This window comes from Cyrtonyx montezumae, unplaced genomic scaffold (genome assembly GCF_038088225.1).
Source record: "Cyrtonyx montezumae isolate F1298 unplaced genomic scaffold, pur_monq_1.0 scaffold_8, whole genome shotgun sequence".
Lineage (NCBI taxonomy): Eukaryota > Metazoa > Chordata > Aves > Galliformes > Odontophoridae > Cyrtonyx > Cyrtonyx montezumae.
This window is the reverse complement of record NW_027072089.1, coordinates 38,086,322-38,111,729: the sequence shown is the minus strand read 5'-3', so window position 1 is coordinate 38,111,729 and position 25,408 is coordinate 38,086,322. Positions and strand designations below refer to the sequence as shown.

Sequence of the window (25,408 nt, the reverse complement as noted above, 5' to 3'; positions counted from 1 at the left end):
ATTGTACCAGAATACAAACTGTGGGACATGCAGATGGACTCCATGATACCAGGATAATGAATAACAGTGCACAGTATCCTTTCACTTTTCCAAATGATAATAATTCAAGACATTTATTAATGAAGTGATTTTTGCTTTCAATTATAGTGAAGCATGGTATTTTCTGCAGTTCAGGAGACCACTAATCTTAGGGAATATGTGTCTTCTATTGTCTTCTGTTTAAGTCTTTGACAATTAATTCATGTAAAATTTCATTTGTAATTTAAGAGTGAATTTAATGTGCCATTCAAGAAACAATACTTGCTGAAGTCAGAGGGACTTCACACATCAATGCTTTTCTGAATATATTGAGATATACATTGGCATATGCTTTAATGTTGTCTTTAACTGGCACTTTAAAAGGTTTTATAAAATCAAAAGGCAACATTATTATGGGCATTACTGAAAGTTCAGACTAGTGTTATTGTTATATGGAGATTTTATCCAGAAATATCACACATCATCATAAAATCTACTTCTTCAAAATACTGCTCCATAAGCAGAAAGTGTTTTCAGATCTGCAGAGATACACTTGCGCAGATAGATATATTTTCATTAACACAGATTTTCCAAGCCTAAACAAGCACTACTTTTGCATTCATGCAGTCCTCATTTTAAAAAAAAAGCTCGGTAAAATTTTAAGCTGCAGTACTGGCAGGCAGTGATGAAGGGAGAAGAAAGAAGGAATGTGCCAATATCTCAGTTAGAATTCCACTCACGTTTGTAAAATCTAGAAGCCCATTCTGTATTGTATCTTCCAGTCAAGCTGTTTGGCTCCCTGTTTTCCACATCTATTTTATTTATTTTATTTATTTTATTTATTTTATTTATTTTATTTTATTTTATTTTATTTTATTTTATTTTATTTTATTTTATTTTATTTTATTTTATTTTATTTTATTTTATTTTATTTTATTTTATTTTATTTTATTTTATTTTATTTTATTTTATTTTATTTTATTTATTATTTTATTTTATTTTATTTTATTTATTATTATTATTTTATTTTAATTTTTATTTTTATTTTTATTTATTTTTTATTTTTATTTTTATTTATTTTATTTTATTTTCAGAGATTTATTTCTCCATAACAACTAGCCACATTTATTTTCACCATTACCTTTTAATAAAAGCTATCAGTTTTCAATTTCTGAACATTAGCTGTTCTGGTATATTACTAAAAAGATTCTTCAGCATTCCTTGATAAGAAAAGATTTCCTCTCATATCACATTCTCTTTCTGCATGGAGGAAAGACACTATGGCGAAGTGCATGTTGAATGAGGATGCCAAGTAAACCAATTCCGTAAGGCATGTTTGATTTAATACAGTTCAACAATTGCTCATTGCTTATGTAAAAGAAAGACAGAAATGTAAAGTTGCAGTAAAGATTTCAAGTGAAAGCTTCAAACAGTTAATTTAATTAAAAATCTAAGTTTATTTAATTAACCTTATTTCCAAGAATGGATTTAATAATCACTGAAAAGTAAGTGACATGGCATTGATAACTCATGTCTTCTCGTTGTTGTAATTATTAGCTAGTAGTTTTATTTTTCAATATTTTATATCTGTTTATTCTACATGTCAAATTCAATCACTTTCTGGTTTATATGATTTATATACTCCAATATATGATTTACTGAAATAAGTATTGCTGATTTCAACTAGATTTTGTACCTGCTTTTTCATACTATAAGTTTGAGAGAGAAAGAGAAAGATTGGGGTGAAAGTGTCACATCAGACTACTTAGGATAACTTCTAGTATTTGTACTGCAATATTATCAAATGTAATCATATGGACTTGTGGCTTGTGTAGAGTTCGATGAACTTTTAAAATGTTCAGAGACAGAGTTTAGTGTCTCAGCATTTTTCACAGATGATATCCTCTTGTTCTTGGGTATTTTATAAAATACTGTAACTTCTCCCTTTCTTCCCTGTTCCTGAGAAAAGACATTTTTTTAAATAAAAGGTAAAGGGTTGCTTAATTTTTCCTACACTTTGTTTATCCACATCTGTGATTTCAATATAGAAAACATGTCTGTCTGCTTTGCCTATGACTATTCTGAACTGTGTGATTGAGAAGAGAGAAAAATGTGTTTTCTGTGGTGGCTGAGCTTCCAAGATGATCTCTGATTGAATTCTGGACTTCAGAGTCTTTATCTGACTACTCCTCTGACAATGTCATTGTCTTCCCATGAAACTAGTGCCACTTATAAATTCTGAGGTATAAAACTTATCAGAAATGGGAAGTACTCATTGAAGATCCTTGTGCTACAGCAGAAATTTTGGGGTTTGAGTGGATTAAATTTGTTGTGATGCATGTTTGGTTATTGGCATACAGACATATTACATTGGAAATTATGCCTTGACAACCAGTGTGCTATTTTACATAATAAACAGTCTAAAATTTCTGAGTGCTCTTCAGATACTGATTCCAAATAATGTGTCATCGTATTGTTACTCTTCAGTAGCAGCCAACGTGGAATAGGAAATATTGTGTCTAAGTGAGAAGTTGACATTTTTTCTTGAAGAATTGCTTTAAATTAGCTTGATGTAGTGCCATGACTTTCACATGAATGTACCCCTGAATATAGTTAATATGTATGTATGGAGTTAAATGTGTAGAATAGGCTTTTAATTGGCATGGATTAAATAATTGCAGCCTTCCATCAGTTAATTTACAAGGCATTTTGACAAACAGCAGCATTGCAGAAGGGTTACTTGTGAGTTATCCGGATACTATGTCATCACAGCAGAAAAAGACAAAAGTATGCCAGATTAAAAAGACAACTTAAATCAACCCTTATAAAGTTAATAAGTTATAGAGGGAGAACAACCAGAAATGCTTATTCTCTGATTCCCAGAGTTATGTGACCTCATGTCTCTTACGATATAACGATTCCATTGTCAATTACCCACTGTTAAGTACAGCATTTTGCTTAGATGCTTGTTTGTCTCCACCTGGAGAGGTGCCTGAAGTTCTCTTTCGCCGCTGAGTGTCTCAGCCACACCGCAGAAAAGCTAAAGACATGAATAGGTGCTGTGGAGGTAATTATGGAAGAGATACTGGATGGCTAAGAGTGTTCACATGTAGGTTATTCACTTGTCCTCCTACCTCCAAAATGTAAACTGCCCTATGGTAAAGCACGAGCTTGTGCTTTTCTAAGACTTAAGGCTTGAAATAGGTACTTTTTCTTTGTAGCTGTAAGGAAGATTAGATCACTCATCCATGCTGGAGTAGTTTGGTTAAATTTAACTCTGGCTGCTGGAAAGACATATATGGCATAGCTGTGGAAACTACAGCTTTTGTTTTGGTTGGAGATTTATGAGGCAACCTCAGCAAAACTAAACCAAACCAAAAAGAATTTATACATGTGGGTTACTGTTAATGCCAGGTCTGGAAGAAGGAGGTACACAGCTTATAAGTGTCAGGGGGCAAGCTGTGGAACCAGATAGTGCTGTTTCCACCCTGGTATTACCTGTTTGTGTGACTAGGAGCAGAGCACATACAAAGTTTTACGTCTTGCTTTCTTTTTGACAGATGTCATTGCAATAATTTGCAGGTATATGAAAGCTGCATGATGTTGCTTATATTTGCTGCTATGTTCTAGTCGTATATGTATTTCAGAGCATCCTGTTTGTATTTCTCTTCCAGGTTCAGGTCCTTCGCAATGCGGGGGAAGAAGTGACTCTAACTGTGTCATTTCTGAAAAGAGCACCTGCTTTTCTCAAACTGCCACTGAATGAAGATTGTGCATGTAAGCCTTTATTACTTAACGAAAATAAAGCTTAATCCAATGCTAATGTAAACTTGCAGCTTCTGAACCTAGTGCACATTGGGTGTGACTAACAACAGCTTTCTTGGTCAGCATTGTGGCCCAAATATGAGCTTCTCTTATTGCCAGATCTTATAGTTGAGGTCTCCTTAGGCAAAAGACTGCAATGTTTGCTTAAAAAACAGGTCACCTTGTATTTGGCTGGTGTGAATCAGCAAAATTGAGTCAGGGGAATTACATCAGGTTACAGTAGCTCACAGTTTGATACAGAGTATTTAAAGAATTTTTCCAGGCTGCACCAGATAACAGTTTTGTCCAGGAGTTTTGTCTTCTTGATGTGAAAATGAGATCATGTGGATATCTTTTGAGGGCTTAACTATCTCATTTAAAATTCAGCAGCTTTCATGTAGGTGTCTATGAAACTAAAAAAAATAATTATCTCAAATGTTTAGTATTTTAAGTCCAACCAAGTTTTAGTAAGCTAGCCCCATCAAATGCAAACAGAGACAGCTGTCTTCCTTTAATTGTATTAAATTGTGAGTGTGGACACATAATTATACAGTTGCAGCATACCCAAGCATATATATATATTCATGTATGTCATCCTGTGACATTTGGCACTGCTACTTTCTGCTTCTTTCTCCTAAAAGGAGAATCAAACCAAAAAAAGTGTTTGATTTCAGTACTTTTATCCTTTGATTTTACATCAGTAGCAATTAAGTAAACTAAATTATAATATATATTGAATACGTATATAGAATCAGTTATGGAAGTATCATTTTATCTTTTGTCCAGGTATTAAATTATAGCAAGGCAAGAAAAAAAATACATCAGAAATTTTCTAAAATATTCTTAAATAAAAACGAATCCCAGTAACTCATTGCTCCTTTTATGAAAGAATGTGGTACCATAGAGAACACTGAGTAATGCACACAAGTATACATTTGAATAGATCCTATTGTATATGATTTAAAAGATGTATCCTTCTAAGTTGCTACAAAAACTGTTATAACTGTAAACTTCAAAGAGAATGACAAAATCATTGTCTGAATGGTTCCTTTAAGTAAGAACCAATTAAGGAAGTGCACACTTACCCTTTATTATCAAATTTGCAAAAACATCTGTTATTTTTTCTTACTGAGTAGATTGTTGACTTTTGGCAAATCACCAAGGGAGGATTGAACCTTGAGTTTTCTATGTGACAAAATCAGTGGGAGAAGAAAACATGCAAACACACGCACACCAATTTTTATAATAACTTTATAAATTAATGTTACATTTTTGGTATATCCCTGTTGTTGTTAGGTGCCCCCAGTGACCAGAGCAGTGGCACTTCCTCTCCCCTGTGCGACAGTGGTTTGCATCTCAACTACCATCCCAACAACACGGTAAGAGCTTATATTTCCTTCATGGAACCATGCAAGTAAAAAATAAAAAATAAAAAAAAATAGCTAGGTGAAAGTAATTAATAAAAGTCATCGTCATGGGACAGACTCTAATTAACATTGGAGATAGTTCCATAGGGGGCTAATAATCCTCAGCCAGATATTACAGCCAAGAACAAAACTATGATGAATTCTAGCAGCTGAGATTATGCTCTGATAAATGTGATTGCTATTTTTATCTGGGCAATAGGAATTTTGATAAAGTTTTTTCTACATTTATTTGCAGAGTGTAAAGAATAAAACTATTAAAGTGAAAATATAGCTATTTAAAGAATATAATTCCATATATTTTATTTAATTTATTATTTGGAGCTTTTGATGAAGACTTATTCAGGTGCATGTTTTGGCTATTTCTAAGGTGCAAGCTCTTAGAACAATCCTATTAACTAGTACTAACGATTGTACTGAAGAACAATAGAATTATTCAGCACAGTGCCTTTTGGCACTGAAGTGTTTAGATTTGTCATAAAAGATTTATTTGAAATGAAACACAGTACTTTCAGTGTACTTTGTAGTCATGAAAAGCAGCATTTATGATATTTTGTGTAGTTCTAATGTTTTTTTTGTTTGTTTGTTTGTTTTAATGTGTATGAGGCTTTTTTTAGATCTACTCAGAATAAAAATCACAGAATCAATAAATTTATATATCTCATAATTGTTACAGTGATTTATGAATGAGCAGAAGTGTAAGCACTATTCAGCAGGCTTCCTGTCTTTAATTTGTGGCTTCCCTTGTTGTTCTTTCTTATTTCACAAAAAATATATATATATATATATTCAATTGGGAGCCCAGAAATTTAGAAGTCATTAGCAAAGATTTAAGCCTAATTAGGATCTATGAAAACTTTGGGGTTTGTACATGTTTATAGGAGATGGAATTCATCAAAAAGGGATAAAACAGGTAAAATTGAGTCTTACTGCAGGTTAAAAAAAAAAACTATTAATGTATATCTATTAATAGTGCAACAACATCAGAAACAAATATCTCAGTTGTATATATACATATGTGGAAAGGTAATTAGAGGAGATTCTGAAGTTACTTTGCTAGCCACTTCAAGTCTATCTTTGCTTTTAGGCTAACAAGCATGCTTGCTTTCAGGAATCCTATTTCTGCTGCATGTATCAAAAATTAGTTATCTAAGTTACCTATAGTTTCCGTTTGTACTGATAGCAATTTAATGAAAACAAGGTTGTTGTTTGTTTTTGTTTTCCATTTATTCTTCTTGCCTGCAGTATCTTGGAGTGGAATGGAATAGAATATTTCATAAAACCAAATGAGAACTCTATATGAATTGCTAACATATGTACAAATCCTATGTCATGGTCCTTCCATACTGTCAAATTATTTTCTTGAGTGTATTGTGGCTTATGGCCATCAGCTGTTTCTTAGTTATAACCTTGGTGATCCACATGATGGAGATTTCTTGCTCAAAATAATTTGGAGTAAACAGAGCTGGTTTGGGTCTTATTCATTTAACAATAGGAAGTGTTATTCAAACTAAAAGTGAGGTTACCACTTCTGTTGCACTTGAACCTACATCTACTGTCTGCATCTAAAATTCTTGCCACATTTCAACTTTTCCCAGTTTCATCACAGCCGTAAAAAGTTCCTGAAAACAAAGCACTTGAAAACATTGTTCAGAAGAGAATAGTATCCTAACTTAGTCTTCTTACTCAGTCATTTATTTATGTGGATTTATTTTGATTGAATCTATGGAATGTTTCACCAGAGAGTCAATGCTTTATGTACATGAATTTACTTTTGAAAATCCTGCTGTTCAGATAAATTGATGGTTGTTGTGATCTTCCATGTTACACATAATAAGAGATATATGAACATTCATTTAAAAACTTGCCAGAGCATTAAAACTTGAAATCAACACTTGTTTTTTTGTTTTTGTTTTTTTTTTTGCTAGATATGAGTAAGAAGAAAAAAGTTAAAAAAAAATGATTCTGAATCAATAGGTTCAATTTCAATTTTACTGACATACAGAAAAGACTTACTATATATCAGTGTAAATCTTCTTTAGAACATGGTGTGATAACTAGCTCTATTTTAAAAAGTGAGTGTTTTGTAAAGAAAGGAAAGGGTACTGGATTTTTAAAAAATAATTTTGATTGTTTACCCTATAAGTATTTCTCATTCTAACCTATATTCCCTAAAAATACTGCCAGAATTGGGATGTAGATTTTTTAATATTCCTTCTTTGTAAATATGATCATAGGCATGATTTAGTTGAGTTTTCATATAAATAATATCTTGTGTAGATAGGTAAAATTAATATACTGAATGAAAAATCATTTTCAAATTTGAATTTCAAATTTACAAATGACGTAAAATTTTCATCATTGATTAATTCCTCTTTATTTTTGCCAGTGAATTTAAATTAGAGTAGATGTATAATTAATTAAGTATGGAACCACAGAAGAAAAACCTGAATTATGATCGTTTAACTGAGTCACATAGAAATCACCCTTACTCAGAGTACAGATACAAAACTTGCAACTCGTAACATAATAATATGGGAAATATTTTTATTTATGACTGATCATCCTCAAAAAATGATGCAGACTGTTTTCACTAAATTTCTAGAATATTGCTATTCATGGTTTCTCTCAACACGTTGATGTAGGGGTCACATAGGTTTGTGACAAAAGGTTCAGAATCTGTCCAGTGCCAGCTAGAATTGTTGCCGTATGGTCTGAGGAAAGTGGTTGTCTGTGCTAAATATGAGGTCTTTGAAATAGCTATCTTTCTTTTGAAATCTGCTGAGTATTTATAAATGAAACCTAAAACTGAGAAGGACCTTGTAAATATTTTTCAGGATACATTATCATGTTCCTCATGGCCAACATCTCCAGGACTTAGATGGGAAAAAAGGTGGTGTGATCTCCGACTAATTCCGCTTCTTCATTCAAGATTTTCCCAGTACCTTCCAGGATCAGATTTGTGCAGGTAAATAAATTTAGAAGCTGAAACTGTTGACTTCTTGGTTTAGGGATGAAATCCTTAGGGATTTACAATATTAAGAGGAGTGGCATTATTAATTTCAGTCCAGCTGTGAGAGATATGGGACAGAAGACATGGGACATGGGAAGTTCACAGTCAGATTATTGCTTCATCTGAAGACCTGACTAGTAATCAAGCATTAATAGCTTAAACTTTTCCTGTACCTGCATTCAAAACCACATAAAGTTACTTAATTAATACATAAAATCTTCATTAATATTTCTGTTATAGCTGTTTTGCAGAAGAACATTTCAAATATTGTTTCCTTGTTGGTATGGTCACACTTTCCCCTGGTTAGGAATCTTGCAGTCAAGTGTTACCACTTCCCTCTAGGTGTGGGTTTATGATCTCAATGGAAACTGAAAGATCGTAACTCATTTTGGGTTCCTTTGGGGTTAATGTTGTTGTTTCTTATCACAACCTGCTTCTCATTAGTGCTTAGCAAATGTTTAAAAGTTACACCAAAACCACCCACAGCCCCAGTTAATTCTAAGGGCTATTGTTGCTTTAAAGAATACCATGTAGGTTTCCAGTCTTTTTTCCTATTCACAGAGCTGATATTAAAGCAGTTAATAGTCACTAGATGATTGTTAAGCTAAAAACAGCTTACAGTCTCTGACTAGTGATAGCAGTGTCATACTTACTTGCCTGCTCTATTCTCAATCTCTTGACTATTACTGGCCAAGAGACTCATGATGCAAAAGCTACCCTGACTCATTGACTGAGCTGAAATAGAGCTGAGTATGGATGCCAGAGATGTAGGAATTCTTGTATGTGATTCTGGGAAAACCTTCAGCTCAATGTTTTACAGTGATTGAAATAGAAGTAATTAACAGCATGTATCAATAAAGGACCCAGAATTATAAAAGTCAAATCTGAGATCTGTTCTGCTGTTCACTCCTGATAAGATACTGAATTGGCTAGAACTACTCACCAGGAAAATTGGGTTATATTCAACTATTCATAGATTTAAGACTTTCACATTCAGTCTTCTGTAGCAATAAAACACAAGCTTAATGTGAACATTATAGAACTTGTACATTAGAGAGAAACAGTATGTGTAGTCAGAAATAGTATTTCTGAGATTTCCAAAAAACAAATTTACAGAGGGGTTTATAAAACACTGACTACCTGAAGTCATGCTCACACTTTGAGTGATTACTAAGTTTCCCCTTGTATTCTCCTGTGCTGCCTGATGTGAGGAATATTGCTTAAAAATAAAAAATAAAACTCAAATATGCAAATTTGCCTATTTTAAAATATGACTCCCTCCAAAAATTTGTTTTCAAAGAAAGGTAGAAAAAAATTTTTAAGGGACTAAAATTGAGTAGAATAAGGAAAGCCTAGATGCATTCAGAAAAACAAACAAACAAAAAAACATTAATAGGTCACTATGCATCTCATAGTCTGAAGTAATTGGCATTTGGGCAAGAGCATTCTGAAAAATAGTTATCTGCATTTGTAGATCAAATACTTAAGAACTGTCTACTATGTCCCAAATGCATCAGATTGTACAGGTCAATGTCTTGTGTTATTAGATTCCTTGGTCTATGATAGGCAGAATAGAGAGAATGGGAGTCCTGAAAATATATGTCTTTATAATCAGCAACTTTTATGGGAGCATCATGGTATGGTCTTCACCTAATACCTTATTTATCATTTTATTCTAAATGTATTTATGATTTCTGTTTATAGCCATTTAAAATAAAGGTGTAACAAATAAATACTGTTTTAACATTTAGGTACGTTACTTGAAGGTGCCTTAAAGAAATCTATTTCAAAATCTTACAAGTACAAGTAGCTCATTTTTTAAAAAACGTATCTTTTACTCTGTGCCTGATCAAGAAAAAAGCATGGCTCTAATTCATTTTTATGCTCTTCCTAAATGAACCAAGAGCCTGCACTTGAAACAGACACATTAAGGGCCTTTATGGCTGAGTTAGATATTAGCTCTGTATTCTGTAAAACTAGTTGATAGCTTTGTGAAGTAAAAAAATAATAATTTTGCAGAAGCTGTATCAGTCTTGAGATGTCAGAAACTGTCATTAGTGAAACTCAGTTTTATATTGAAGATGACACTTGTTTTGCTTCAACCTTCTCAAAAAATCTGAATGATGTTCTTGATTTTAAACCATGATTGGATGATTTTGTAGGAGAATGTTACCAGTATAACTTGATATTCTCTGTATGCTTTGTAATGTACTCCATTAAACTGATTAATTTTTTGCCATTGGGTTCTGAAGCTAGAGACCTGTCAACCTTCACAAAGACCAAAAAAGGCCTTTTACAGAAGTTAGACCTGCTATAGCTTTATAGTTTGAGAAATTGTCCTCTTTTGTAATCGTTCAGCACTCAGTTGTGGAAAGTCAGACTAATGCATCGTAGAACATTGTATACATGTCAAGAATGTTACTAGGGTAGAGACACCCAAGTGGCCACTGCTTTGTCAGTGGATGTCTCTGGACATTCCAGTGTGATTTGCTAATGATTCTGTATTCAGAAATGCAATTGAAAAAATCATTAATGATACCTGGTCAAATTTGAATTCTCCAGCTATTCCAATGGCAAGTAAGAAGAGGACCATTTGCAATAAAAATTCTGTCACCAAAAGCAGCTAACAAGCTAACAGTAATGTCATTGTGTTTAATAAATGATTTGGAAGAATCAAACAGAATTTTTTGAGAAATAGGTACAGTATTCCACTGAATTTCATGGAAGTCTACTTACAGTCTGATGCGCTTTCCTTCTCTGTGATCTTCACAATTCAATTATTATTGCTTTGGTATGCATCAACTATTTTACTTGTTAAGCTTCTGAAGTCACACGATGCTGGACAAGATTTCATGGGGTTAATCAATGGAATTTTCTTATAGCCTCATGGAAACTTAATATAGGAAGACTTGACCTTTTTATATGGCATTTAATATGTAGTTGATTTTTTTTAATATGCTAGGTATTTATAAAACAGGAAAACCAGCAATTTATCAGTGTTCACTGGCTGACCTTCATTGAAGATGAAAGAAAAGCATTTCTACAAGTATTGTTAAGATGGTATGCTAGAACAGATGAAATTTTTTTCTGACCTGATCTGTTATGACATGTCTATAGGCAAAATGCGTTCCAAGTAATTGCTGTGGATGGGGTTTGCAGTGGAATAATTCAGTGTCTCTCTGCTGAAGACTGTATTGACTGGCTACAAGCAATAGCAAGTAACATTTCCAACCTCACAAAGCACAATGTAAGTATGGATCCAAGCAAGCCAGAAGGTTTTCCAATCATATTTTATTATAACTGTCATAAAAGCCTAATGGGTTCAAACACAGACTTATCTGCATATAAACAATGCTCGAGGCTGTCTGAGAGAAGTCAACTCAAGTTTATCATCAAATCAGACTTTGTGAGAAATCACTGAATGGGAAATTATTCTCCCCTACAGTCATCTAGTTCACTTCATCGCTATCAGCATTGCATATTTAGCAATACCAGCTACCATGAGAAACAAAGACTAGACACAAGAGAAAGCCAGGTGTGATGGATAAGAGCATATGAAATCAAAAAGGAATTCTGCACTTTCTAGATGGTTTGAAAACATATATCTGTAACTGAAATTGTAACAATTTGGTAGTTAGATCTCAGTTAGATATTAGGTCTGTTTAGGTATAATTAAACACAAGAACAATACAGATGCTCATTATCAGGAAAGATTAAATGCATTTATGCTTCATGCACTGTACTTTTATGGTCTGATTTAGTGGGATAGATTTTATTGCAACAAGGATAACTGTTATCCATGAGTTTAGCTAAACTACTCCTAAGTTCAATTGAAAGCTCTTAAGTTCTTTTAGATCCACCTAAGACATATCTTGGATTTGATAGAATAGAATTCTGCCTAGATTTTTGTATGATTCCTTTTCTGTGTATAGAAATACAGAAGACATGTGTAACTCCATTATTTTGGAATTATTTATAACAAGGAAGCCCTTGAGGATTTAATTTATATTCTTTCAGATTTCCTTAAATCTGTTTTAGCCTCCAAAATCTAACTAAATTTGCTTTTGTTTCAAATACAGGGAACATATTGAAGGAAGTTGTATTTCTTGCAGATTTATATTCAAGATGCAAAACTATGTTCCATCTGGCAGCAATATGTAAAAGTCATTGTATTATAAAAACGTGACAGACATGAATTCATCCACCATCTGCAAGCCTCTATGCAATGCAAGCCAACTTTATGGCTATTTATTCCTCCTTACATTGCTATTGCTGTATAGAACTTCTTGTATACCAGGCGTCCTGACAAATGAGTGTGCTAGTTAATTTTTTTCTTGCCATCGTTAGTTCAGACTATTGATGATTCTTGCAATCTAAAGCAATATATTTGTTTACTTACAACAGAAGATGAAAGCCTCTAAAATTTATCTGATAATACTTTATGTATCTCTTATGAGACTAACCATGGTTGCTTAGTTTAACTTGGATGTTGATATCGCACTGTTGTTACATAAAATAATTTGTGTTTTTAAAAGGAATATCGTATATCATTCTATGCTAACTTCCATAAAGAAACAGAAACACAGTAACTGATGTTTTACATAAGGAAATAGCTGATGGTTTAACTATCATGCAAACATTATATTTACCTTATTACAAAGACAGCCTGTAAAGAAATTGCAACCTAGTTTGGGCTTATGACCATTGAAAATGAATCTATTTTACAACTGTCCCAATTGTTTACTACCCATGTGAATTTATGGAAACCAATGAGACACTCTTTTTCATGGTACACTTTTCTTTAAAAATGTCAGTTGCCAGTAAAAATCAGTTATTTGACAGCATATGTGATAAGTGAATCTAAGAAATATCAGATACTCAGAGAGTAAAAGAAAAGAAGCAAACTGATATTCAGAACAAGGAAAATTAAATGTGAGTAGAGGTCCTTTTTTTTTTTCTTTTTAAGAGTGATTATTGACCTTCACACACTATTGATGCTACTATTTTCCCTCTATGAGAAACATGTACTCACAGTCATTCTCCCTGTTGACATGCAGTACTAAAGAAACAAAGTGAGTATAGGATTTTGTTTAATTTTCAGACAAATTAAAATACATCTCCTATTTTGCTTTTTAGTTTCAGTTAATGTCTTATTTTTACCTAGGAGATATGCAAAATAATTTCTCACTTAAATACTGTACAGTTCGTTGAACTATAAACTTACATGATTTTTATAACTTATGAAACAGAGGAAGATTAAAACTAGAATGGTTATAAAATCTGTATTGTCTCTGAAAGCATATCCTTTACCAGTATGTCAGTTTTGGACTCTAAGTTTGGGTGAGATTTATCTTGCCTAATGTTAAATGTCTAAAAGCAGAATGTCTGAATAGCTATCCTTCTGTTTTACCTCTGATATCTGTTTCCTGATGAGATTAATCCCCTGAGGACAAGTCTTTCTTTCCTTTGACTGGTTATGGACCCTGAGGTGGTAAGTTTAAACTCTAAGGACATCTAAGGAGATGAGTACATTCTATCACAGGTCTCTTTATGTGCCAAAAGAGAGCTTCTCTGAAGAAATCTAGCAAAGAAATGCCTAGACTTTTTGACAGAAAGCATTCCAGTTTGAACCAGTATTCTGAACTATTTTACTTTTTGACATGCAAACTTTCTGAAAACAAAACTTCTGATGGTTCAAACCCCACAGACTAGTGTGGTAAAGACAGCTTTCTCTCCCTGTGTTTCCTTACCCTTGTGAAGTATAAATTCCTGACTCCAATATCTCCTATTTGAGTCTATGTTACATTTTTGTATGGATAAAGTCAGAATCCTGTATCTCAATTTAAAATGTTCACATCTGAAATGATGGTGGTGTAGTCAGTTGAAGAATCAGCAGTGTAGCCAGAGAGCAATGGGATAACTAAAAGACTTGAGTGGAAGCATGCCAAGAATGTCTTAATTATCATCACTTTTGAAAGACAGTTTTGCTACTTGAATCTAAGTAATAGAATCTGGAACATAGTGTGTACAAGCAAAGACATATTACATGCAGTCGTTAGACTGTCCATCATTGTCCAACATGAGATAAAACTTGTATTACTATACAGCAAGATAGTTGCAGTTTTAATGCACAGATATAGAAATTTATGACATTTTATTACATAAAAATACCAGTATGCTGACTGATGTAGTTGACCTCATTTGTTTTCAAATTTTTGTCGAAGGGCGTACTTTAAGTAGGCAGTATTTTTTCTTCTATTTGGTAAATTAGGAGTATTTTCTTCCAGTGTTTCTAAAATACTGAGAAAGATGCCAGCAATTTACATTTCCTTAGTTCCCCAGGAACAATAGAACAAGTACATATGGGATGAAATGCATCCCTTTAAAATTAAAAAACACAAATTGACTCGTATGCAAGTATGCAGCTTGCAGGATATTATAGAAACACACTGCTTAACGTGACATACTATTGCGTTATAATTGATGATGCAATGAATTCATAAAGTTCATTCATTTCTGAAGTTGCATTCCTCTCCAGCGTGAGTTATTTAAGCTGCCTCTCTGATCGAAATTCATCAGTTTAGGACTAGCCTCAAAAAACACAGGAGTTATATTAAGTTCAGAGTTTTGTCAAAGCAATCCTTGAACTAAAGTTTGTGTGCTGTAACCTGAGTAGGTTAAATTGAACACTTGGGAATTCTCTTGTAAATTCATGACATACTTGTTGCCAGTCTGGGTGACAGGCCAAAGAAGATTAGAAAAGGAAAATCTGCTGCTTCTACCTTTCTTAATCTGTGCTCCAAGTAGGAATTTTCTGTTCTGGTGTGCCAATTCATCTGTGAACTATTAGCCCTTCAATAAGCTACTTTGCGGTTGTGTTAATTTCTGTGATACTTAATAATGATTTCTAATCTTTAACAGAGTATCCAACAGGTCACATAACTTTTAAAGAAGCTATGCTCTTAGAAGAGTCTAAGAAAAGACTCCAAAATCTCATGCTATATAAAGATCCACTTGATGCCAGTGCATACCTAATTTATGTGGTACAGTTTTCAAAGATCTCAGAAACAATATTTGTAATGACTTTATCAGGGATGAGTTTTTAAGTAGGTGATTTTTCAAACCTAGTTCAATTTAAAATTACTTGGGTGCTCCAATATTCTTTTCAAGTGCCCCCCCCCCCAAAAAAAAAATAAAAGAAAAAATAAAAGAAGAAAAAGTAGACAGAAGCTTTGGGTTTTAATAACAAAATAGTATATATATATATTTGCAGCTATCGTCTTGTAGAATACAGTTTAACTGATTATTTGTGAATTTATCCTCCCAAAACAATATATGTCACTCTTGTCTACTGCTTTCAAATTTTTAGGTGGTGAGTGCAATGATATTTCTTTACCCTTTCCTTTGCCATCATTTCCTTGGAAGACACTGCAAAGTTTGCACATTTAAGTTTCTTACCTTGACTTTAACACTTGAGATAGAAGAAATGACAGGAACTTCAACAGACAGAAATGACAGGCAACTGAGTACAGGTTGAATTTAAAATTTATCTTGAGAAAGCCCATAAGATCTTGCAAGATTTATTACCCAATAACTTGATGTCATTCCATCACTTTCTGTGTAAGACTTGCAAAATACAATGTGTCAGTGAAATTACTAAGGCACACATATTCTGCAGATAGAGACATGATGATAACATGCAAAACAGTAGAATTAATATATCTACAAAATTAGTATCTGGGCACACCATGCTTTCTTGAATGTAAGTTTCTGTTCAATTGACATCATGGATTCAATCATATGCTTAAAACGTAATGTCTAATAAAAAGAAACTGCTGCTAAGGTAACAAATAAATTTGTCCTAATTTTCACCAGAGACAAATTAACAGTAATACCTTATTGTATATCTCTATAATTCTGAAGTTTGAATATAGGTTGACAGACAGAGAGAAAATAAATACAAAGCAAGAGAAAAAAGGCAAGTATGTTAATACGATCTGTTCCACTTGTGGGAATAGTTAAATATCACAGGACAACATTCAGTGTTTACTGAGATTTTTAAAGATGATGGAATGTGTCTCATTTTTCTGTTGAATTAGTAAGAGCATACTGTGGAATGCTATAATATGAGTATAAATCAATGTCACTTATATGAAAGGAACAGATTTCACATTTCAAATTTTTGTTTGAAATACCATGGCGGGCCATCAGGATGCTCTGGTATTAGTCATTTTGGAGTTTTCAGGAATTTTAATCTCTTAATTGTCCTTTGAGTATAATAGTAATAATAAACTTTTTGTTGATTACTAAGCTATGCATTTTAGGAGAATCCAGAAAGATGACTATTAGCAGCAAACCTTATAAAATGGTATATTCTGTAATAATGCAAAAGACAAACATTGACTATCTTCTAGAAGTTTGTCTTTTGCAATGAAGACAAAATAGATAGAGAAGTGTAAAAAGTCTTCAAAAGAGTCTTAGTATGTTTGGTTTTCCTGAAATTGAACTCATTACTTAAATAAAAATGTATATTAACCTGTTTGCTAAGCAATATTATGCATTCTGGTGTTCATGAATTTCTGATACTTCGTTTCTTTGTTGTGCATTCAATTCCAGACTTTGTAAAAGAAATAGCAGAAGTCCTTATTCTAATATTGATGCTTTTGTCTCTGTAGGAACATTTAAAACTCTGCTTTTGTAATGTAATTATGTCATATATATATATATATATATATATATATAGTTTTTGTATGTAGGTGTCTAGAGGAACGTTGATATAAGTGAATGAATGTAGTCAGATCGAATTTACATAAATACAGTGTTTCCTATTTTTTCTACACTTTTAAAGTGAAAATTTCCAGTTTGACATCTAGAAACAGATCAGTTTCTATGTCACTTTTATGAAGTGTTGCATATGGCCTTGTATTCACATAAAAATTGTGGAATTTGCTTAATGTCTTATTTTAGTAATTGTTTCTGGCTGTACCTTGTTAATGTGGTGTATCCTCTTGGTTGTACTGATTCATCTGCAACAAAGTTTTCCAAACTTTCTTGCTGTTGCTCCAGTATATTTCATCTATGTCTTAATAACATATCTTAATTTGAAGGGTAATATTTAAAATATGATAGGTCAGCAGAAATATACAAGGAAAGAGTAGTAGGTAAATGTGCTTTTATAACTTGTGCAAACTCCAGCATTTTCCAGAATAGTCACCTTGTTTGGAAAACCTGTAACATAGAGCTTCTGCCTTCAGACTGAAGCCTTTGTTATGGCACATTCTGATTATGATGATAACACCCATCATTGGGATATAGAGTTTTTACTTGAAATATACATTGTAAACTGTAATTAGTTGTGATAGCTTTTAAAATGAAATGAAATTGTCTGTTTGTACAAAATTTCTCCCAAGTATTCAAATTTTTTAAATATTTTAATTCCAGTTTTACTGTACATATAATCACCATTATTGAAGCAGTCAGTAGTATCTATTAAAAATGTTACCGTCTCTGTCATAAATTGACATCCACATATCTCTAATTTAAGAGAAATAATGTCTTTTAAAAGAAAAAAGTCAAATATTCTGTGAACTGAACTACAATTTACTTCCTACATGTAAAGCTTAAAAAAAAACCTTAAAAAATGCCACACAATACTGATGCATAGAGAATATTTTCTGTTTAATCTTCATAATTCTGTCATACAGCAAAGAATCTCCATATGTTTTCTCCAACTGACTTGGTTTTTTATGTATTCAAACTAAAAATGATAGTCTTGCACTGGTACTTAGATAAAAGCAAAACATTAGAATATATGGTTTGTTATGTATGTATTTGCAGCTTTAAAACTTTCTCTCTTCTTTAGTGCCATTATTATTGAAGGGTTAAGTTGACACTCTATAATAATTATGTGCTCTGGTTACAAGACACTCTAAAGTGAGATGTCTTAACATCCAACCCTGGTGAAGTATACAAAAGAACCTGTAAGTAAGAAAAACTGAAATTTTCTTCATTGGTTTAAAGGGACAAAGAAAGGATGACAAGAATAAGAGAAGTAGGACTAGTCTGACTGGGAATGCAGGTAAGCCACTTGGGTTTTTACAGAAAGGCAGCACGTGGAAGAAGAAAGTACTCATTAAAAGTTGCCCTTTCCTGCCAAAATGCCAAGCTGCCCTTTCAGTAACAGCTGGAGACCTCCATCTATTTTAACTTATTTTTTGTAGCACCAGATACTGTTCAGTATTCCACTGAATGGTTTATTTTAAGTGAGAGTGTGTTGAAAGAGGCTACTGAATCTCAAACTGCTGTTGATAAAGCTGCAGCTGGGAACTGGGAAGCTAAGCAATAGTAACCTTCCTTTTTGTATGTATTCTCTTTGCAGTCTGAAACATGAATATCATTATTTAAAAATGGTTAGCTTGTTTTTAGATCTGTTTCTTCTTGCCATTAGAATATATTTTTAAAAGATGGTTACGTTAACAGCTATGCCTTTCTTTCATAACCAATTATTTAAAAAAATAAAAAAAGGGAAATAGGAAATTGAATGCATTTGAAGAGCTGTAACGCACCTCAGGGTATATACATTATTAGTAGATTAGTGTGTTGGAAACGTTTTCTCCATTTGGTTGTCTTGCTTCATAAAATGCCATAGACATCCAGCGCACTCTGGTAGCATGTAGCTTATATTTGCCTGAGGAAGAGAAGGACTGAGATCAGGATGCAGAGGAGTGCGATAAAAAACAGAAATTTTACTCATTAAAGCTACAGGAGACTGGGGTATACAAGTCCAGCTGATGAGAAAAAAGACAAAACTATTGATGACCTATAAGCAGAAAGTCCTGCATAGGAAACATGCCCAAGATTGGAGTTATGAAAATCAGTTGCAAGTTTTGTATCTCCTAATAATAACTCATGTAGTAGTTGTGGCAGGTATGTCTGAAATTCTGAAAATGTCTGAAAGTCTGAAATTATAGGCCTACTGATGTCCTGCATGTGGGCATTGATCCAATTGTAAGGTCTTTTTTGTCCATTTATTTGTTTTAGAAAATGAGATCATTATTTATTTGAGAGAATGTCATTAAAGTCGTGAAATCAGGCATGAAAAACTTAGGATGAAGCATCTTGATTTCTTCTTATCATCTAATGTATGGGACTCTGATGCTGCACTGGAAAACAAACTATTCGTTTCCTTGCAGGATTTCTACATTTTAAAACTCTTTTTGTAGTGATCGTATGTAAAATTTGTTGGTTTTTGTTGTTGTTGTTTTTTCAATTGTTTCAATATTTTTAAAAATATTTTAATGTTTTAGGACAGTGTTTTCTTCATTTTACTAATCACTGTAACTTTGAACTCTGCTAAAAAGAAAAACAGGGGTCACAGAGATGCAGCTTTCTTCACAGAATCCTGAATTGTGATCAGGGTTATTTCATTTGGGAATGAACAGTATGAGGTCATAGAATTAAACCCTATAATTAAGAATAAGGGAAATAAAGAAGTTAACTGCTTTAATGTTACGTATGTGTTACATATATATGTTAATCTACACAGAAATCGTAGGCTTGTAGAATGGTTTGCTTTGGAAGGGACCTTTAAGATCATCTAGTTCCAATCCCCTGCTATCAGCAGGGACACCTCCCACTAGACCAGGCTGCTCAAAGCCCCATCCAGCCAGGGAGGGGGCATCCACAGCCTCTTTGGTCAACCTGTTCCAGTGTTTCACCACCCTAACAGTAAAATACATGCACAGAACTTAAGATTTTAAAATATTAAGAAAGAAGTAACAAATGTACAAAAAACATTTTGCTGCTTTATTTTGTTAGGAAATCAAAACCTGTAATACTCTGCTTTATAGAATAATGTCTCAGATAGTATTAATCAAATATATGTGATTAATATTAAAATGGCTATACATTTTTATATTTGATGCAGGTAATCAGTTATTTATTCCTTATTTATTTATTTATTTGTTTGTTTGATTGTTTCTAATGAGAAAATCGTCACATATGGGTAGCCTGTCAAGAGAGCATTCATGACAGAAGTATATGTATGGGATCTCCAGTTTTAGATAGGAAAGCTAGTCCCAAGTCTTGAGATACAGAAAATGAGGAAATATTACAATACTTCTGATGACAAGGCAACTGGGAGGTTAAAGAATGCCCGTCCACCTCACCTGTCTCCACTTAATGGTTCGCTTGAATTTTCAACTTAAAATATATCTGTGGAAGAACTTCACGCACATGAAACCCTGCACTTAGTTATCTATAGTCATAGAGCTTATATGAGATCATTGCAGATAAATACTTTAACTCTTTAACAAGATAAATTGCAGTTTTTATCGCAAAGCTACTTTTCAAATTCCAGAAGAGCAAACATTTTTCTAATTTCTAAAAAATATTCTACTACTTGTCCAGCATGATGCACTGAAAACACATAGAGGATCAGTAAAAAGTATTTTTGTAGCCCACTGTGTCAGTAACACAGTGATCATTTAAGTAAAGTGATAGAGTGAGTATTTTTAGGAGAAACTATTCAGAGGTAGGTTTGAGTGTGTTAAACAAATCTATGTAGAGGTGATTTATTTTTGTGTTTCATATGCTTCCAGTTTGTATGGAAAATGATTGTTTGTAAGTTTGTAAGGTGAATTATCATGCAAACTTACAGCAGTTGTCTCCAAAGCAAAATCTATTACTTCTGCCTAGCAGAAAATATTGCTTTAATTGTGTATACTTCCTAAGTTAATTTTGCAAGGTAATAAAATAGATGAAATACGTCCGAGATCATGTCAATATGCTGCAGGATCTCACATATTTCAGGAGATTTAGAAGGAATGTTATCAGGTCTTTTTTACCGCTGCTGGAAAGCCAAGAAAGTAGACTCATTTTTTATTAACCAGATAAAAATATAGGAATCCCATCTAATTTGGGTAAATTAAATGGTCTCTCAAAATTATTATGTATTTTTCCTTATAAAGGCAAGATCCTCTCTACCTAAGCTGCCTATGTAGTCAATGGATAGGAGAAGAAACATCACTAGGATGTCAAGAAAGTGAACCATACCTCCTAAATTAGACACTTACTTCTATCCAATTAACTATATAAAGAATGCAGACATCTCCAGAAGGTAATTCAATCTCCTTGAAATAAGTAGCTACCTCTCCCACTTCTAATAAGAAATGGCAAGAGGATACTTTAACATAATAGTCTACAGGTTGGAAGGGTCACACTGGCATGAGAGACAGAAGCTGTCTGAGCTACTTGGCCTGCAGGGCTGGTGCAGGGACCCCTGGCCAAAGGATGTCTGGACACAGTGCAGGGCTGAGGCTCCACTCCCCTTTTCATACAGTATTCTCTTGGCTATCCATTGAGCTATATATAAAATTCATACTCATACATTTTGTAGGAAGCAAGGTTTGATTTTCTAGACAATGGTTCTCAATCAGACTATCTCTCATGTAGGAGGATTGCTTAGTACTGCATATGTATGCTTATCTAAGCCTTCAGCCTGAGAATGAAATAGTCCATCATGTGTGGGTACTCTGATATTACTTATCATCACAGAATCACAGAACTGTAGGAGTTGGAAGGGACCTCTAGAGATCATCCAGTCCAAACCCCCTGATGAACTAGGCTCTCTAGACCAGGTTGCACAGGTTGGCATTCAGGCAGGTCTTGAATATCTTCAGAGAAGGGGATTTCACAACCTCTCTGCGAAACCTCTTACAGAGTTCCGTTACCCTCACTGTGAAAGTTCCCATGCACATTTGTTCAGAACTTCCTATGCATCAGTTTGTGGCCACTTCCCCTTGTCCTATCACCATTCATTGCTGAGAAGAGTCCAGCCTCATCCCTTTGCCTTCTGCTCCTTAGATACCTGTAGACATGGATCAGTTCCCCTCTGAGTCTTCTTTTTTCAAGGCTGAACAGACCCAGGTCTCCCAACCTTTCCTCATAAGAGTGGTGTTCCATGCCCTTTATCATCTTTGTAGCTTTCCGCTGAACTCTTTCCAGGAGAGATCCCTGTCTTTTTTCTACCAGGGAGATCAGAACTGGACACAATACTCCAGGTGAGGCCTCACCAGGGTAGAGTAGATGGGGAGGATCCATCTCTCTCAGTCTGCTGGCCACGCTCTTTTTAATGCTACCCAGGATCCCATTGGCCTTCTTGTCCACCAGGGCACACTGCTGGGTTATGGCTAGCCTGTCATCCACTAGGACACTCAGGTTCCTCTCTTCAGAATTTATCATAACCAAAATGGGCAGACACTTCACTCTCTATACTATGCCACTGCTTTTATTTTTGCAGGTTTTTTATCCCAACACATTTTGCAGGTATCATTAACAGAACAATTCTGCATTAAAAATGGGTTTACAGGGAGGAAGAGAGAAGTAAGTGCAAACTTCTTCAGTTGTGTTTGCTATAAAAGGGAAAGCAGAAAAGTCAGGCTTCGGTTAGTTGTCTTCAACTGAGCAAGTGAACATTTTTTGTTTTTGAATGTCACGTAAGCCTCCTATGCCTTTCTCAGTACTTCTGTGTCTTAGGCTTTTCATTGCAATTCATACAAGATTTAAAAATAAGAAAAATTCTGATCACATTTTGAGATCAAAATGCTTCTCTGACATGGAGGGGAAATGTACTCCCTTATTTTGGAGTACTGAGGCTTCCTAATTTAAAACTATCAAAATATCTCTCACTGCTCTGGGAAAGCCAGATTTTTGTGAAAGCTTGCCTTTCTTTTTAAGCTATAGACTGAGTCATTGCTAAGTAGAGTATAAATAAAAATATTCATTTTATTTTTCCTGATTTACTTTCCATTAATTTTGGTTGCTGCTTTCCCTACCTCTGTACAGGTGCAGAGGTTGGGGAAAATATGAGTTCTACTGGGAATTTCTAGATATATATGTGCTTAAGATTTCTTTATTGGAATAGCAATTTACAGCTGATACATAGATTTAGAAGAACTTCTGATATCTATATTAATGATTTAGTAATTCTACTCAGAAAGAAGAAAATACTCCATTTCTCCTACATGGTACATATTCATTCCACTAATATTAAACTTATTCTGTTACGGAAAAAAATAAATGAAGGAAGTACAAAGGCTCATAGTGTCTTAGTTAAAATGCTCTTATGGGTAGAATAAGCATATCCCATAGCGAGAAAATAAATAAAAATAGGAAGAAGGAACGTCTCGATGTGGGATTGGGAAGATATATAGAAAAAGGGACATGACTGTGATTGCACTTTTGGTAAGATATCACGACCTTGGCTGTACTGTGTAGCTCTGGAGCTCAGCTGTTTTTACATTGGACAAAGTCTGTACTCCAGATTATACCATATATTATTTTATTTTATTTTTTTACTAATTTATGTAAGCTGTCTGTAAGGGACCATGAGGATATGAATGTGTTCTTCCTTGCTCAGTTACTGATGAACAGGAAACATTTTTTAGAAGGTAGGTCAGGTAGATAGATAAATAGATAGACAGAGAGATAGATACATGTTTTTTGTTTTTAGTTTTTGTTTTTATAATTTTCTGTAAAGAATCACCACTTCCCAATAGTCATCCCTCTCTGAAAACCAAGATGGCATAAGTCAGAAATACTGAAATGCTGGAACCTGACAAGCTTGGCTCCCTGCCCACTGGCTAGGCTGCCTCAGGCTTAAGCATTGCTATCAAGTGAATCTTTGGTAGTATTGCACTTTGGAAAAGATAAATGGAGGGTCCCAGGTTGTGGAAGAGATGATTAAAATATCAAGGACTCAGAATGGCAGAATAATCTATATTCTCCTTAGAATTAAATATAAATGAAAAGTTTAATGCTCTAAACTTTTAGTAAGTTGATTTTATTGGAAATGTCCACTGACATTCAGACACCCATTTTACTCTTTCAAGTTCTTTTTTTTTTCCCTGTACTGATCTTATTAGTAATTTCTGTCAAGTAATTTAAGATTAATTAATTATTTTTCTCCTCATGAGTTTTCCTGAGATACTTTAGATGTCTGCAAAGCTACTCATGAAGTTTCTTATTTTGAGGAGAAATGCAAATGCAAATAAGAAACAAATCTTGAAAGAAATTAGCATTATAATTAATAGATTCTATAAAACTGAGCAGTGATGATACTGATATAAAACTGAGCATAGATGTTTGAGCTTTTAGCAGTGAGCACTGTCATTCAGTTCTACATACTTGTATATGATGCAGTCATTTTGTTCTTTACAAGGCTGAAACTACTCACAAAAATATATTTTGCTAGCATATGCATTCTTTTTAAATATTTGTCTTGTCTTGTAGCAGAAGGAATATTTTAAAGGTGATTTAATTTTACCATCATATGTAGGGTGTTTCAGAGGAAAAAATATATCCTTAGGCTAACTCGACAGTCCCTGTGGAGTTGTGGAAATAATTTTTTTTTTTTTTTTTTTGCAGTTCGTCTTTAAATAATTGATAAATTGTAGTCTGTATGCATGTTTAATATTAGAATTGTTATATTTTGCATTAGGTTAACATAAATGGATCTTGATATCACTGTACAAACAATCTATAAATTTTAAAATACATCAGAATTCTAAAAGTTGTTTTCTTAGAACCTGTTTCAAAATGATCATTTTTTCAGGTTACGTGAGAGTATAACTTTGATGTCATCTCCATCAGTTTCACTGAAAACAATATATTTGTGAAATATACCTGCACCCTAATTAAAATTGCTCCTCTTGCAGTAGGAGGGAGATTAGCACATTCATTTACCAAACAGTAACCATAAATAGCATTTTCATCGCAAAATCTAATGAGCAGAAAGTTATAGCATGAAATTTGCATAAAAAGAGAACAGTCCCTGGATTTGGGTAGCAACTAGAACTCCCTAAGGCTTGCAGATGGTCCTACCTGTAAATTAAGTTGCTATTCACTTAGCTGGTTAGATTGTAGGTCAAACCTAGCTTGAAGGAATTATAGCTGACAGACTTCTCTTTAGTCATTTGACGCAAAACTCATTTCTCATTACCTTTGTAAATTCATAGAACGAATTACAGTTTGTGAATGTTATTCTTAAAACTTTTTTCAACCCTAAAATTAATCTCACAGAAATTTCCCTCTCGCTCCTGATTATTACACCATTCATTCATTATTCTGGTATGACTTAAAAGGCATACTG

At 33.6% G+C, this 25,408-nt stretch overlaps 1 protein-coding gene across 3 annotated transcripts in view; it reads left to right on the top strand.

Moving 5' to 3' along the window:
* The window catches only part of SNTG1 (syntrophin gamma 1), a 318,971-nt gene that overhangs the window by 222,145 nt on the left and 71,418 nt on the right, over nt 1-25,408 (top strand). For all 3 annotated transcript variants that reach the window (XM_065753302.1, XM_065753304.1, XM_065753303.1), the window contains 4 exons: nt 3,693-3,795; nt 5,119-5,201; nt 8,084-8,214; nt 11,377-11,506. In XM_065753302.1, the coding sequence (XP_065609374.1) occupies nt 3,693-3,795; nt 5,119-5,201; nt 8,084-8,214; nt 11,377-11,506 (447 nt within the window). The remainder of the gene's footprint in view (nt 1-3,692; nt 3,796-5,118; nt 5,202-8,083; nt 8,215-11,376; nt 11,507-25,408) is intronic.